The 14,798-nt window shown below is 39.3% G+C and overlaps 2 protein-coding genes across 5 annotated transcripts in view; both read right to left on the bottom strand.

Moving 5' to 3' along the window:
- rabgap1 (RAB GTPase activating protein 1) overlaps positions 1 to 14,798 on the bottom strand; it is a 75,275-nt gene that overhangs the window by 33,711 nt on the left and 26,766 nt on the right. For all 4 annotated transcript variants that reach the window (XM_084934941.1, XM_084934942.1, XM_084934939.1 and 1 more), the window contains one exon: positions 13,709 to 13,859. In XM_084934941.1, coding sequence (XP_084791067.1) covers positions 13,709 to 13,859 — 151 coding nt within the window. The remainder of the gene's footprint in view (positions 1 to 13,708; positions 13,860 to 14,798) is intronic.
- On the bottom strand, positions 78 to 12,003 carry LOC146383602 (putative G-protein coupled receptor 21). The gene has a single exon (XM_084934943.1). It carries the CDS (start codon positions 4,474 to 4,476, stop codon positions 3,274 to 3,276), a length of 1,203 nt encoding a protein of 400 aa, XP_084791069.1. The 5' UTR covers positions 4,477 to 12,003; the 3' UTR covers positions 78 to 3,273.

The raw sequence follows: 14,798 nt of genomic DNA, 5'->3' as shown, positions 1-14,798 counted from the left end.
TGAAAAAAATCCAATAAATGACACTTTTATCCATTAAAGTATGTGACTTCATTAGGACAAAAGACAAAGACGCTGTATGCTCATAAAGACATTTAAATTTATTCAAATGCGCTTTGATTACAGCCAAAGAAAAGGATATAAGCTTCTGGATGTTCAGAGTCATTTTAGTTTTCTTTCTTTGCATCTACTGAATACATTTTCATGACCTTTCTGAGTTTACTAATCAGTCTGTTGCAGGTGAACTATGTGCTCATTTACTATTGTGCCCACCAACAATTCTTTTCCTCTCTCTCACAGAAGAATGCTGCATTTAAGCTACAAATGACTTCCTAAACCAGCTGTAGTGGCCACATTTCCTCTTGTTCTTTAAAATCTTACCCAGCGTGCCATAGTTGTTCCTCATAGTCACCAGTGTCATGTCCTTGAGAACATGGAAGTGATTATTTTCCCACAAGACAGACTGAATGTGTACGCAAGATCAATGACGTGTCACCATTACACGCTAAAATTTACGAAACTGTACCTTTAAGTTTTATAGTTTTAAATTAGCCAACTTTAAAAGCCATCAGTCTTTACAAATTGTGTTTACAGCAGAAAATTTCAACAGAAATATCTAAAAACAAACTTCAGTCTTTTTAATCAGTAAGCATGCTGCTAATCCTACCTAGATTGCGCAACATTTATCACTTTACAAGAACAAAAGGAAAAAAGTGAGTAGAAAAGAAATTTGTATAGTTTAACAATCAAACATTCAGTACGGCAATATTGTACACTTGTTTAGAGAGTGAAACAAAAACAGGAAAGATTACAATATTTGGCATTGCTATGCAGATTACAGTATTTAAAGACAGCATGTGAATCTATCTACCACCACAATACTTCATACTCACATACACTCACGAAACACAGAGGGGAAACACTTGAGGGAAGTGCAGCTAATAAAGAAATGAGCAAGGGGGAAAGCTTCAGTAGCACCCTTGCTGGAAAATCTTAAACAGTCCAAATTCAGCCAATGGTCGCATCCTGACATATCTGTATACTCTCATACACAACAAGCACACATGAATGAATAAATGCAAAAGAAAAAAATAAATAAAATTTAAAAAAATTTAAAATTGTTCTCAGTCATGTTTTCACTCCTGGTTAATTTTGATTGTACAGAACAGATAAACAATGACAAAAGTGAACTTGTGAAATATAAGTATAATTTACAAATATATTTCACAACTCGTGTGGTTCAGGTTACTCCACAGTGAATGTGGACCTGACATTTTCATTTCTGTACGTGCGTACAATTGACAGTTTGTGCCTTCCAAAAACAGCCAAGTGTTAATAAACAGAGCCCTCTCTAGCTGTTAGAGGAAATCATTTCCCAACAGTTTAAAATCGTGTTTCTATCAAGGCAACGATATATCTCAGTAGTCTGAGAAACAGTCATATTCATGCACACAAGGCATCGCCGACCCACCGCAAACTTTGAGTAAAATCCACTAGCATTGATCTTTTATACACTCGAGAAAAGTGGAAAAATATCCACGAATACCTACTGAACTCTCTTTGGTAGTTTAAATAAAATGTATAAAGCTCGAATTTCTCTAGCTAACCAAACGCATAAAAGAAGACTCCATAGCTCATCGCAAATTTAGAGCTTAGGACGGTATGCACACAACCAGTCCCTCTTCTTGTTGCCGCACAGAGGTAAGCCTGCTGGCAGAGTGAATGGGCTATTTGTCTGTTCTGATTGCATGTGATCCCTGTTCGTTTGCGTACACGTGTACTAGATCCCAAATGCAGGCACAGTAATGCAGTCACAACACAGCAAACATCTAAGATTGTACTAAAAAAAAAAAAAAAAAAAGGAATCATTTGAGATTATTACAAATATCTGACTCAGGATGTCATAGGATTGTTTCTCCTACCAATCCAAAAGATAAGGGGTAAGGCTCACAGTTGAATGGTTATTCATATGAATGTTAATGTAAATGCTCTTGGGCAGTAACTGTGGGTGAGGCTTGGAGCACTGAAAAATTTTGACTGGTCAAGTACTTCTGGCATTTCAGTCAGACGGTCTCGCAATCATAAAAATCTTTAAAGAACAATAGTCATTAGGAACAGCCCAAAGAAAATGTTCAGTTCCTTAGAAAAAGTTAATAAGTTTAGGCTTTTGTGGTTGAAAATATAGTTGTGGTTTTTTTTTCTTTGCTTCTTTGTTTTTCCTCTAACCAACAAGAAAAATCTCTTAAAAAATAAATAAAATTAGCCCAAAGATGTACCAATAATCAATATAAAATAAGTGCAATAATACATCCTTCCTCGGCCTTTCAGTGCCCCAGAAACACAAAATCACATTTGCTACATAATCATAACAAAGGTGCAATGACATATTACTTGAAAGAGATATTCACTAATCATTACATCTGCATTTTTCAGGTTAACAGTCATATGCCAAAGCTGGTTACCATACTATATTACAAAGAAAATGGATCAAATCACAAATCATTTAAAGACATTTGTGAGCAACATCAATAAATAGGTTAATCTAAAATTCAAAGTCGGTAAATCTAGGTGGGTCTACACCTACCTACTCCTTCAGCGACAAGAGACAACAAATATTTAAAGAAAAAAGTTGCATCATTTTTAATATTTAACACTGATTTATGGTATGAGGACTGAAAACCATAATTAACGAGCTGGCTATTATCAGTTAGCTTCAGTACATCGATCCTTAATCACAGAAGTCACTTGTTCTGTTTGCATTCATCTATCCTGCGCTTCATTCAGTATTACTTACGTGACGATGATCTGGCAAATGAAGTGAAATCACTTTATTTCAGAAACGGCACATTTAGTTTTTCAACACAGTTTCCGTAAGGGTTTTTGTTATAACAATTTAAGGATTCACTTAAAAAAGCAACACTGGTAGATAAACATTTTGTTCATCCTCAAGTTACTTTACGTCTACGGCTCTCATATACTTTTTTTTTCCTTATTTCAACCCCCCTCCACCTATCATGCCTGTCCTTGACCATTTTAAAACATCATGAAGAGCCACTTTTTTTTTTATTTTCATAGATTTACTCTCGACTTATTCTACTTGCCAGCTGTGGCTTGTGCAGAGAGGATGCCTGTCTAACTTCCAAATGCAACAGAAACGGCATAGGCTATTCAACGCCTTGTTCCATCTCTTTACAGCACATTTTAGCAGCATTTTAACAGCCATCACTTCAGCCGTTTCTTACGTGTCCAAATGCCAATTTGGCAAAAGTGTTTACCCTACACGTGACATGTTGTACCAGTTCTCATCTCCCCGTGACCATATCCCCACCCCTTTTCAGCAGAACCAAAAAAAGCCTTTTTGGTGTTCCTAACCCCATAGTTGCTGCCGCTGCGCTGCAAACAGAAAGAGCAGAGACGTTTGAGGCCCTTCCTGAAGGCAGAGTTGGAGAGGCTGTAAATGAGGCAGTTACAGAAGCTGTTACTAATAGCCAGCCATGTGGTAAGGAATGATGCTGCAGGGTGGTGGTAGATCCCTCCACTCTCCAACAGAAAGTAGAGGATATAGGGCAACCAAAGGATATAAAACACACTAGTAATGCGAAACAACACCATAGCATAACGTCTGTCTGGGTATGCTGATGTGGACTGCTGATACTGGGGTTGGGACAAGTGGGGTAACTGTCCTTGCTCTACTGTACTGTTGTCCTTGACCACAGAGCCAACTGCGATTCTTGGGCCCTGCAGTTGCTGAGGTCCATAACGTGCATGGCGCTCGCTGATCTCCCGGGTGTGCTGTCGGCAGATCTTGAAGATGTTTGCGTAGGTGAAACAGACAGTTAGAGCAGCTGGAGCGTAGAGCAGCGTAACAATGAAGGTTGTGAAAGCCCGACTTGTCCTCCATTCCACTGCGCACCACTCCACAACATCGCCATGATAACCAGGTTTCCCCCATCCAAGAAAAGATGGGAGAAACACCAGAGCAGAGTAAAGCCATATCAACACAATACAGCAGCGCACTCGACAAGGTGTCACTAGGGATGCATAAGTCAGAGGCCGTGTGATGGCGATGTAGCGGTCTACACTCACGCATGCTAACGACACCATTGAAACTGACTTTAAAACAGATACCATGTACCCGAACACCTGACAGGTGAGTTTGGGATCGAAGCTCTGAAGATGATGGAGTAGGGACAGGGAGGGGAAAAGGCAGCTGACTCCCACCAGCAGATCGGCATATGCCATAGTCTGGATGAAAGCACTGGTGGTGTGCTGGCTGAGCAGAGGGGCACAGTGAAACACAAAAATCACCACTAGGTTACCAGAAATAATGAGAACAGTCAGGAGAAGTATGATCGAAACTTCAAGGAGGCAGGTCGTGAAAATCTGGGAATAGCCTATCTCAAGTAAGCAAAAGGGAGCAGATGAGTTTGAGAAGTCAGCAGAGCTCTGGTTCAGTGGATCCAGCGAGGAATTCATCATCTTGGGCAGAAATATCTGTCCGAAGGGCTCTTCAAGGATACAGTAAATCCTAGAAGCCACTACTTTGCCCGGTCGCTGGGTAGAGCTCAGAGAAGCTGTATGGTTTCAGTCCAAATGCAGTGCTCCATAATGAGACTGCTGGCGTTTATCATTTCAAATGAATGAAAGACTGAAAGACCATAAAAAGGTGAGAAAGTCCCCAGGAATTGTCTTTAGAGCAGGCTGTTAAGGTTTCCAAATGATGCAATACGGGTCCTTTTCTTTTTCCTGTTTCGGTACTGCAAAATTCCCAGTTGAAGGCACAAAGAAGAGCAAAGAGACAAAAATTTGACTTTTCCAGTCCGACGGAATTCCAGTCCGACTTGCTTGAAATGCCTCCCTTCCCTATATAGTCTGAGATGTCATCAACATCTGCTGCAGCTGCAGAAATCCCAGACTGAATCTCTCTCTTTTCTGTCTACAGTCCACAGAGTCACAGACACAGCTTCCAGTGAGGAGACATTATTGTTTAATGTGCTGCATACATAATTTACATGAAAGATTAAGCATCATTTTTATTCAGTCCATTAACTTGCTTGTCTTTCCTCTTCCCCCCCGTTTCTTATCCTCCAGCTCTGATTTCTTGCTGCCGTTTCCGCCTCTCTGCTTGCTCTTGCCTCAGTTTCTGTCTAGTCCTTCGCAGAAAGATCACAGCAGAATGCCTTGAGCTGTGAGGTTGAAGAAGGTGTGCGAGGTGACCGGTATTCAAAATGCACGCACGCCCACCTCAGCTGGGAAGGGCATCACCTTTGTCTGTAGTGGAAATCAGGCAGGCAGGCAGGCAGGCATACCGATGCTGGGAGAACCCCCAGTGTTCATTTATTCTCCTTTGCTGTCTCTTTCTCACACTCCTCGCTCTCTCTGCCTCTCTCTACAGAAACAGTGGCACTGAGGCACCACCCCCTTCCCAGTGGTTCCAACCAATGATCAACTGCAAAGACACGAGGCTGCCCTCCTTCCACCACCCTACCACTCCTCCCCGTTCTTTTTTTCCCCCTTGGTGCCAGTGTTTCTCATAATCACCCCAAGACTTAAACATGATGTTTCACACTGCTAAAATTAGAAACATTCATTGTAACACAGAACTTGTGAATTTGACTTTTAAAATCTCTCATCCCCCCACAAACACAGGCAATCAGGCAGCAAGAATCTGCCCAGTCTCTTTCTAGACCCCAGTACACAGCATTTGTAAGTAAAGCGCTGCTGAAAACAATAACCACATGTTTTAGTACAGCTTACAGGAAATATTTCTATTATTAATCTTGGAGCAATCCACACAGGGAAAAAACAAATAAAGAACCAACAGCCCCACCATAGCTTTAGATTTCAATAGGCCAATAGATGCACAACCCTGTACACAAGTTAAACCAGGTGTTAAATATATGGGTTTAAAATCTGCATGTATAAAGAAAAGGCTATAATCATAGCTTTCTTAATTATTATTAGTTCTTAATTATCATTACTGTTTTTATCATTATCATTATTACTACTACTCAACAGGGGACAACTCAAATTCAGAAAAGAAGGCCAAACTCAAATGTTATTGTCTCTCATCAAATGTTTATATCTGCATTATACACAATAATATAATATTAATGCACAACACAAATAAATCACCTTCTCCCAAAAATCACATAATTCAACACAAGACTACCAAAGTGGTTGCAAAGACAAAGCAAACAAACAAAAAACAAATTTTAGTTTTAAACTTTTGTGAACTCTGTAACAACTAAGCTTCAAAATAAGCTTCAGCTGCCATACAGATGCAGTTTCTGCCTTTACAGCCAAGACGCAAACGTGGCTATAAAAGACACGTAATTATTTCCTTACACCAAACTAACAATAAGTCATTATTAAGAGGTTTCTAAAGAAATTTTGAGTTCCAAGAGACACAACTGGCAACATCATGTGGACATTAAAAATGGAATAACAGTCAAATGGGAATTAGAATTAGCACTGGTTTTAACAAGTGGGGACCGCAATGATCCCCAATGTACCTCCAAGTCAACCAAAGCTCAGAAACTTTTCCACAGGAAGCAGAGGGCTCACAAGACACTCCTGATAACATGCTGAAATCAAAGGTCATCGGTCAAATCTAATCATTCTAAAATACTGACTTTCATAGCTAAATTATTCTGCTTCTGATGATTGTTAGAAATAATTAAGACTGAGTGTTATCAGTAAGCTTAACATTATATTATTACTTTTATTTCTGACTACAATCATTCTGATTAAAAAGGGAATCCTACGTAAGAAGGTTGCTTCAGATTTGATGTCCAAGTTTTACTGTCTCAAAAACAAGAAAAAGGGGGCTTATCAGTACATTGAAATTCAAATTTTACCGTTTTGTTTAACAATGATGTTCATTTGCACTAAATAACTGAATTCTTAAGGCACGTGCACTAAAACAGGACAATGACAGTGTAATGTTAAAATGTCATACAATTTATATAAAAATAACACCTTTACAATATTGCTATGTTGGCAAAACAACATGTTCCTTTAAGTATTTATGTGACGTATATAATGGCAATGGCATTTTTTATAGAGCACATTTCATTATACTTCAATTCAATGCACTGAACGCAGAAGATTAAAACATCTGTGTAGGTTTATAATGATAACAGGTCAGCAGGCAGCTTGTTCCAATGAACAGGTCCACGGGAACTTAAAGCACCATCAGCACACTTAGATCTAATTCTGGGGACAGTTACAAGTTCTGCACCTGATGACCTGAGAGATCTGACTGGGTTACAGACACTGAGCAAGTCAAAGATTTTAAGGGTAATTCTGTAACAAACTGGGAATCTGTGCAGTGACTTCAGTACAGGAGTAATATGTTCAAATTTCCATGTAACTGTAAGGACACTGGGCTGATGCATTCTGAGTGAATTGTCCTACTGATAATTTGGATAATCCTTCAAATACAAATAATACAACAATAAAATAATCTAAAATAATGAGATCTAAATTGAGATCACTGTCTAAAATACTGTCACGGTTTCAGAGACTCTATTCAGCTCTAAAAAGTTTCAAGACATCCAACAGTTTATGTCATCAATGCAACTTATCAGTTTATGAACAGAGGTAAGATCATCATGTTTGTGATCTGCATAAGGATGATTGGCTATACTATGATTGTTTAATTTCAAGAGTCAATCATTATCTGTGGCTATTAAGGCAGGGAGGAAGCGAAGGAAGTACTAAACATCTACACTGCTACATGGCACCAACTTAATTTCTCATGACATTCTCAGGTTGTTTTAACACCTTTCATATTTCTGAATGTTTGCACTTTTAGTAAAACTTTGTCAGTGAACTTGTTTGTGTCCTGATTCTGTATACATGAGCAGCGAGTTATTTTAAACCACATAATGTGAGGATTAAATTGAATTACTCAATATAGAGCACTAAATTTAGCAGCTTCATTAGGTAGTAATTACTGTCATATCTAGCCCAGCACTGTCAACATCCTACTCCTAATGACTGTCTGAAGACTGCAGAGTGTGCCTCGTGGTGGGCAATTTGGTGTAGCGTGATGGAGACCCAAACATACCCACACAGTCACACACACGCACACCAGCCTGCACCTTTCTCCCCCGCAATCCAGACACACTCCCATGCTTTCACGCACCTCTTCTGCTCAACACACGAGGAGCTAAAAATAGACGACAGTAGGACTAAGGGGCTGGAAGGAGGAGTGCAAGGGGAGGAAAAATGAGGATGGAAGTCAAAAGAAAAACAAAGCTTAATAAAGAGAGAGAGGAGGAAGAGCTGGAGGAGAAAGATACGCAAAGCAGCAAGAAGCTAAGAGCTAAAATGTGAGTACAGTGTGCTGTCCCGTGGTCTGCAAGCTCTGCACATGTTAGCCCTGTTAGCCGTCCATATGATGCTTCCCTGCTTAGCATCCGCTCAAGGTCAGGTGTTCAGCAGCTGACACACACCTGACAACAATAAAACACCCAAAAACTGCAGTACAGTCTGATACCTAAGGCCAGGGAAGGAAAAAATGGACAACAACAACAATCAACAATGATAAAAACGATAACGAACACATTACTGATAGTATACTTTGCTTAGATGATCTCGTAATCATTTGTATTTGTTTGTATTGCAGGGTTTTTCCTTCATATAGGAATTTTCCCACTTATAAATCATGATGAAGGAAAAAAACAACTGAAACAAATAGAGACCACACAACAATCAGCAATCCAAACTCAATATAAAATCCATCTTTAATCTGTTCTTTGTCGTCATCATTTCAGCAGGTGTTTGTGGGGGTCCAGTAAGTGCATTTCACTATTCTCAATGGTAGATTTTTAAAACCAACGGGGTTCGCATTAAATCTAAAAAACAGTGCAGTCTGTCCAGATCAATTTGGCTGTCAACATTAAGCACCTCCAGCAGCCATTCATCCAAAAAAACAAAAAAAACAAAAACCAAAACCAAAAAAACAAGTTTTCCAGCCTCAGGTCGTTCACTTGGCTCCCAGTCCAGACGTTTTTGCTGTAAAGCTTTCCTTGTGACACCCATTCAGAGCAGTCCCTTATCATCCTTCTCATCTCTGCTGCCCTGCCTCTCCAGGTTACAAAGAAACTCAGACTTACCATGAACTGCTTTGAGTATGATTCCAATTTCTCCACTTTTATCGACCCCTGGGCTCTATTCTACGTTTTTGATGTAGTTGTTAACTCACTGAGCTACACTGTTAGCACCCAAGTTTGTTAGGCTTAACTACTTCATCGTTTTTTTTTCTTTCTTCTTGCTCATCTTGCCATGAGCCATTCCATACCAGACAAAACCCAGTATTGCTGTAGGAAGCTCGAGTTAATTGTGAAATTAACAGGTAATCATGCTAGTGCTTAGGAACAGAAACCCCACCACTGTCATAGTCTCTGCTGGTAAGCACTTGTGTAGCCAGTAGATTTCAAGGCCAAGATTTTCATTTTTGTCCACTAGTCATTGTTCAGGAATCCAGATACATTAAACAGAAAAAACAAATAAAATCTAAATCGACAAGCTAAGGGTTTCAAGATTTCATTTCAGCAGATGCCCAGCTTTTTGTAATCTCTGCACAGAATCTTCACCTACACGCAGCCAAAGCCTGCTCAAACATGACTGGCCAACAGCACTAGGAATACAAACTGACTAGAGACAAAAAGTTTCTGGTACCAAACATTGTGAGCTGTGACACATATTCATATGCAAAATCTGTTTACAGAGATTATCTAACTATCTAACCAAAAGGTGTCCAAAGGGAAAAGAGCTAACTGATAAAAGCACAAGGCAAGAGAAGTATATCTACACATTAGTGCAAAAACAAAAATAGATTCAACAAAAACCAGAACAGCACTGAAATGCTTTAATCTGACTTTCTTAACCTTCTGGGATTGGCTATGTAAGTATTTCAGTTTCTGCCTTCAAGAAGTCTAAACAGCATAAACCTATGGGACGGATGTGTATACAGTCACACAGAAAAAAGGAGAAAGATATGCTAGGATGACAAGACAGCAGGAGAGGAAAGAGAAAAAGGCATGATGACAGTGTGATAAATCACAAACGAGCACCCAGACAAAGAAAAGCAATGAGATGCACGACTTGACATGAACACAAATGGGCGCAGGTAGAAGCCAGAGAGTGTCAGAGTCAGGTGTAAATAAATACAAATAATTATAAAGACACAAAGACAAAGAGGCAGGGAGACAGGTCATTATGTGGGTCAAGCAGACACATTCAGGCAGACAGGTAGTTAGAAGTGATTGCTTGGCTCCCCACAGGAGGCTGGTGCGGCAGGTCTGAGGATCACTTTGAGTCTACACTGCACACATAATTGTGTCACACAAAGTGTGCCCTTTTGCTTGGAGCAAACTTTCAACTATTTTGCCCACCTAGCCTAGGCAAATGAGACTGAAACATGCTTAAATACAATCCAGTAACACCATTATGAACCATGCATGCACCAGTCATATATGCTGGGCAGCCACTTTGTTGGCACATGTACACGGCTAAAAATGCTAACGCAAGCAAAGTTATGCCTATTTCTCTTTACGACCTTTCCTCCAAATTCCATTCACAACAACATAATAAACTGCTACTTATAACCCATTTAGTCAACGTATCTGCTTGTGCTGCATTCCAATTTATTGTTGCAATATAAAATAGTTTCTTGCAATCTAAAATAAACAAATACTTATAACTTATGTTATCCATTGTTGTGATCTGATGTCCACGTTACTGTTATCAAGATAAATACAGTCTATGAAAAAAATGCTAAAAACACTATTTCACTATTAAACTGAAATAGATTATTTACCGTAAGGTCTTTTACTTACTATATGAAATGAAAAATACAATAAAAACATGTCACGCTATGATACGGTGACACTGTTTCTGCGACGCGCTGTAACAACAACTCGCTGTCTGCCAGTATACGTCACGTTGCCTTTCGTAACATCCTCCTGATTAAAATCATCTGCCAGTGAACCTGAGTGCTGCTAAACCCAATTATTTGTTTTCCAAACGTAGTTAACTCCATCAGTGATTGGATTCTACTCACTATAATTTATGGAACTAATGCAAAATATGATGAGTTTATTGGGCCCTTGTGGAGTGCTAACCAACCCTCATATGGAGGAAATTCATTGGACCTCACTGTGAAAGTAACAGGGTAAATTTCTAACTATAATTTCTGCTTCCGTCAATACCCCGCTTTCAGTTAACGTGGTTGAACACCAAGTACAGATAGGGTTAGAGAAGAAAAGATGGAACCAGCAAGGACATGATGTGAAAAAAGCGCAAAAAAGCATAAAGAGATACACATAAACATAGGCTGAAAACTGAACACACATTTACACATGGTATGTGTAAATGTCAAATCATGTGCCAAAAAATGGCAAAGAATGAATGAGCCTCAGCAGTACATGAGAGAATAAGAAAATTAACACAATGGGAACAATAAGTCCTTCCTAATTTTTATTTACTATATTTAAAGTCCCATTGTGCAGCACATTTCAAAACCTGCATATTTTTTATATTATATTAATAACAATGTATTTTCTTTTTTAAGCTATCTATAATCTTTCCATTCTTAAACTGTTCTTGTCTAATTCACTGAGTTTTAACAAGTCTAAATAAAATATAAATCCTCTGCATGTATTTCCCTCCCTTTCAGTGGGCTCCAGCACAATCCTGGAATTCTGTCCTGCTTGTGTAATGAATTCCCACCCAACATCCAGTCCAAAAGCTATCAATATGTTGGCACAAGGATCCGTTGCTCAGATTCCACTCATGCCATTCATTTTAACGGAAATACAGCATGGCTAATGCATTATTTTGCAAGAGCTCTTTTTGAGCAGGCACTCTTTTCCAACTATATACCTAGCAAGTGCAGGAACACAGAAAATGCTTACAGGCAACACTAGAGATAATAGAAAGGGAAAAGGTGGGTGACAAAAAAGAAGGTCAGAGGGGAAAGGAGGAAGGCAGGGAAGGGCACCACCTGAGACCAAGTTTGCTGCCCTGCAGGTCCTTGCCTTTATATAAGAACAGCAGACAGAGTTGTGGTCAAAAAATAATAAATAAAATTACATAAGCTAATGCACTGCTCTCAGTGCACAAGAAGGGTAGCCATGTACAAATAAGGCCACTTAAAAATGCCACCCCCACCCAGCTAATAGGTTCTAGGAGTACCCCCCACCCCCTTCTCCTGGGGTGCATCTGCTTTCCAGTATTCCTGTGTTCCTCAGTACCTCAGAAGTCAGAGGTGGGAGTGATATCACTCCCAAGTTGAGCATATTCCAGCAGTAAAGTCGATAAAAGCAAGGAGAAAATTGGATTTCTTTTGCTCCTTATCAAGTTAGAGACATTCATGCATGACTAGCAATAGAGCACAGTGCTTATTTTTTGCACCACTGCAGCATGCTGACAGACAGAGCCTGCTCAATGCTCTGTGTGTGGTTTATTTAGCCAGCGACAGATAGACAACAAAGGCAGCACAGACTACAAGTTTTACAGTTTTACTACCGTTTACATGAGCAGCCGCCATATTGGATTGTTAAGCATTGCTAAGTCAGGACTGGTGGGACTGCTCTGACTATTCAAGTTGGAAGTCAAACTTGAGGGGGCTTTCTAGTTAAGAATTCCATCTGGAAACTCTGAAATACTGACTTCCAAGTTCAAATGCAATTTTTTGGTACAAACCTTTTGTTATTTCTTGCTGAACCCCTCATTTCTTTATATTTTGCTTTCAAGGAGCCAGACTTTCTTCTAATTTTCTTTGAAGGTGGTGTTGAGCACAAGTTCTCAAGGCTTTTTTAAGGACTTTCAAAGTTTTGTTTGGACAATGGCTATTTTTTCCACTAGTTTTCAGACTAGTACTTGTACCTGATCATCAGAAGTCCTAAAAACTCAAATAAAAAGCTCGCAAATCAAACAGTCTATGTGGTTTAATATAATACATTTCTGGCTCTAAATAGGCACAAAACGTAATCATGTTTTCCTCGTCTTAATGTTTTTGATCTTTTCAGTCATTTTTGAAAACAACACAGCTAATATCTTAAAGATTATTCCCTTTTCAAAATGACTGATATGTAGTTACAGGCTCTAGACACTATGCTTCTCTGTTACTGAAGGCATCTAATGGGGCCATTAACAAACCACTAATTTGTTCTGGAAAAAGATAGGTGTGTACACACACATAACACAGAGTGTTATCATCTTGTGTGATCTACATGGCAACAGTGGTTATTATCACAAGTTTGAAGCACATGAGAGAAAAACTTATGACACAAGGCCACTGCTGGCCTCTGGGGTGTACTTTGAGTTGCTAAAATTTAACCAGGACTGAAGCAAAAAAGAAGAAAACAGTAACACATATTGTCTGGAAGTACAAACCAAAACCAAAAAAAAACACATAACATCTATGAACTAAATGTTTCCGATCTGAAGATATAATCTCTTGTATTGCACTATGAAATCTAAAGTGACACCAATGAAAGGACAAAACTGTTAAAAGTTAACAGTCTATCTCAGTAACTGTATAAGAAATCCTCAGAGGGGATAGCTCACTGATGAGCCAAAATAATACAGGTGCTTCAGACTGAGTGACTGTGTTTAAGGACTGCTTTTCTAATCACTGAACAACCTGAATTGAAAGTGTTTTCTACTCATCAGTAATAGATTTGCGAGGCCTTACCTTTGTAATGAGTGTGCGGTACTCTTCTACCAGGTGGTCATTGTTATGACAGCCTGCCAGGAGCTGCCAAACCTCCCCACGGAGTGCCTCAGGAATGCCGCTCCGCACCAAAGCTGGCAGCTGTCTGGGACGCACTGATAAGTTCATGTGCCTACAATGGGGAAAGAAAAGATCAGTTTACCAAATATATACTAAAATAAAATGATGTTTATTTAATTATAATGTTTTTAATGAGCCATTATCATCCCTATTGATGACTGGCAGAGCCAAGACCATGATGACAAGTGGGGCTTGATACCACAAGAAAAATGATTTATATGCAATCACACCTCACCTAATCAATCAATACACTCGACCAAGGACTCAACAATCACTCTTTCAGAATGCAACATATGACCTTTTGTACAGCAAACGCATGACAACTTATTTATCTATTAAATTATTTTTTAATGTGTTTTATTTTATCCCCATCTTACTTTCAGCAGCAACAAAACAACAGCTAATAAAAAGCAATAGCCCAACAGGAAAAAGCAAGAAAAACACATAAAAACTAATTTCAATGTTTTCTTTCCTTCTTTACTTTCACTTTTAAATCTTAAGCCTGCTGAGAGTGTTATACCCTGCACGCAGATTTAAATGAACTCAGGGATCTGCCAGCCCATTAGTGTTAAGAGATACAGAGGAGAGGTAGACACGCGCGCACATGTACACACACAAAAAAAGGAGAAGGCAAACTTGGAGGTACCTTGGCACTAACTATCGCCAGACAGAAAAATCCCTGAATCCCTGATGATTCTCTCACCCCCCACCCCCCGCCTTTTCTTAATTCATGCCCCCTCTATTTTTCTGGGTTTGTTTTGTTTATTTGTCCCGGGCGTCAGGTTATGCAATACGTGGCATTTCTACCGAGACCAAGATGGGAAACTGCGTACATGTGTGTGCATGCATGTGAGAGTGCATGTGATGTAAGTAATGCCAGGCCTGGTCCTCCGGGCATAAGATTGTAAAGGGCTTTCTGTGATTTGCTTCTCTGTGCTCCATTCAACAATGCCACAATACATACACACACAAAATCACAGAAGCACACAAA

The sequence above is a fragment of the Perissodus microlepis genome, chromosome 7 (genome assembly GCF_051167445.1).
Source record: "Perissodus microlepis isolate ML-2025 ecotype Zambia chromosome 7, ASM5116744v1, whole genome shotgun sequence".
Lineage (NCBI taxonomy): Eukaryota > Metazoa > Chordata > Actinopteri > Cichliformes > Cichlidae > Perissodus > Perissodus microlepis.
Note: the sequence above shows the minus strand (reverse complement) of the source record. Positions and strands in the feature narration are given on the sequence as shown.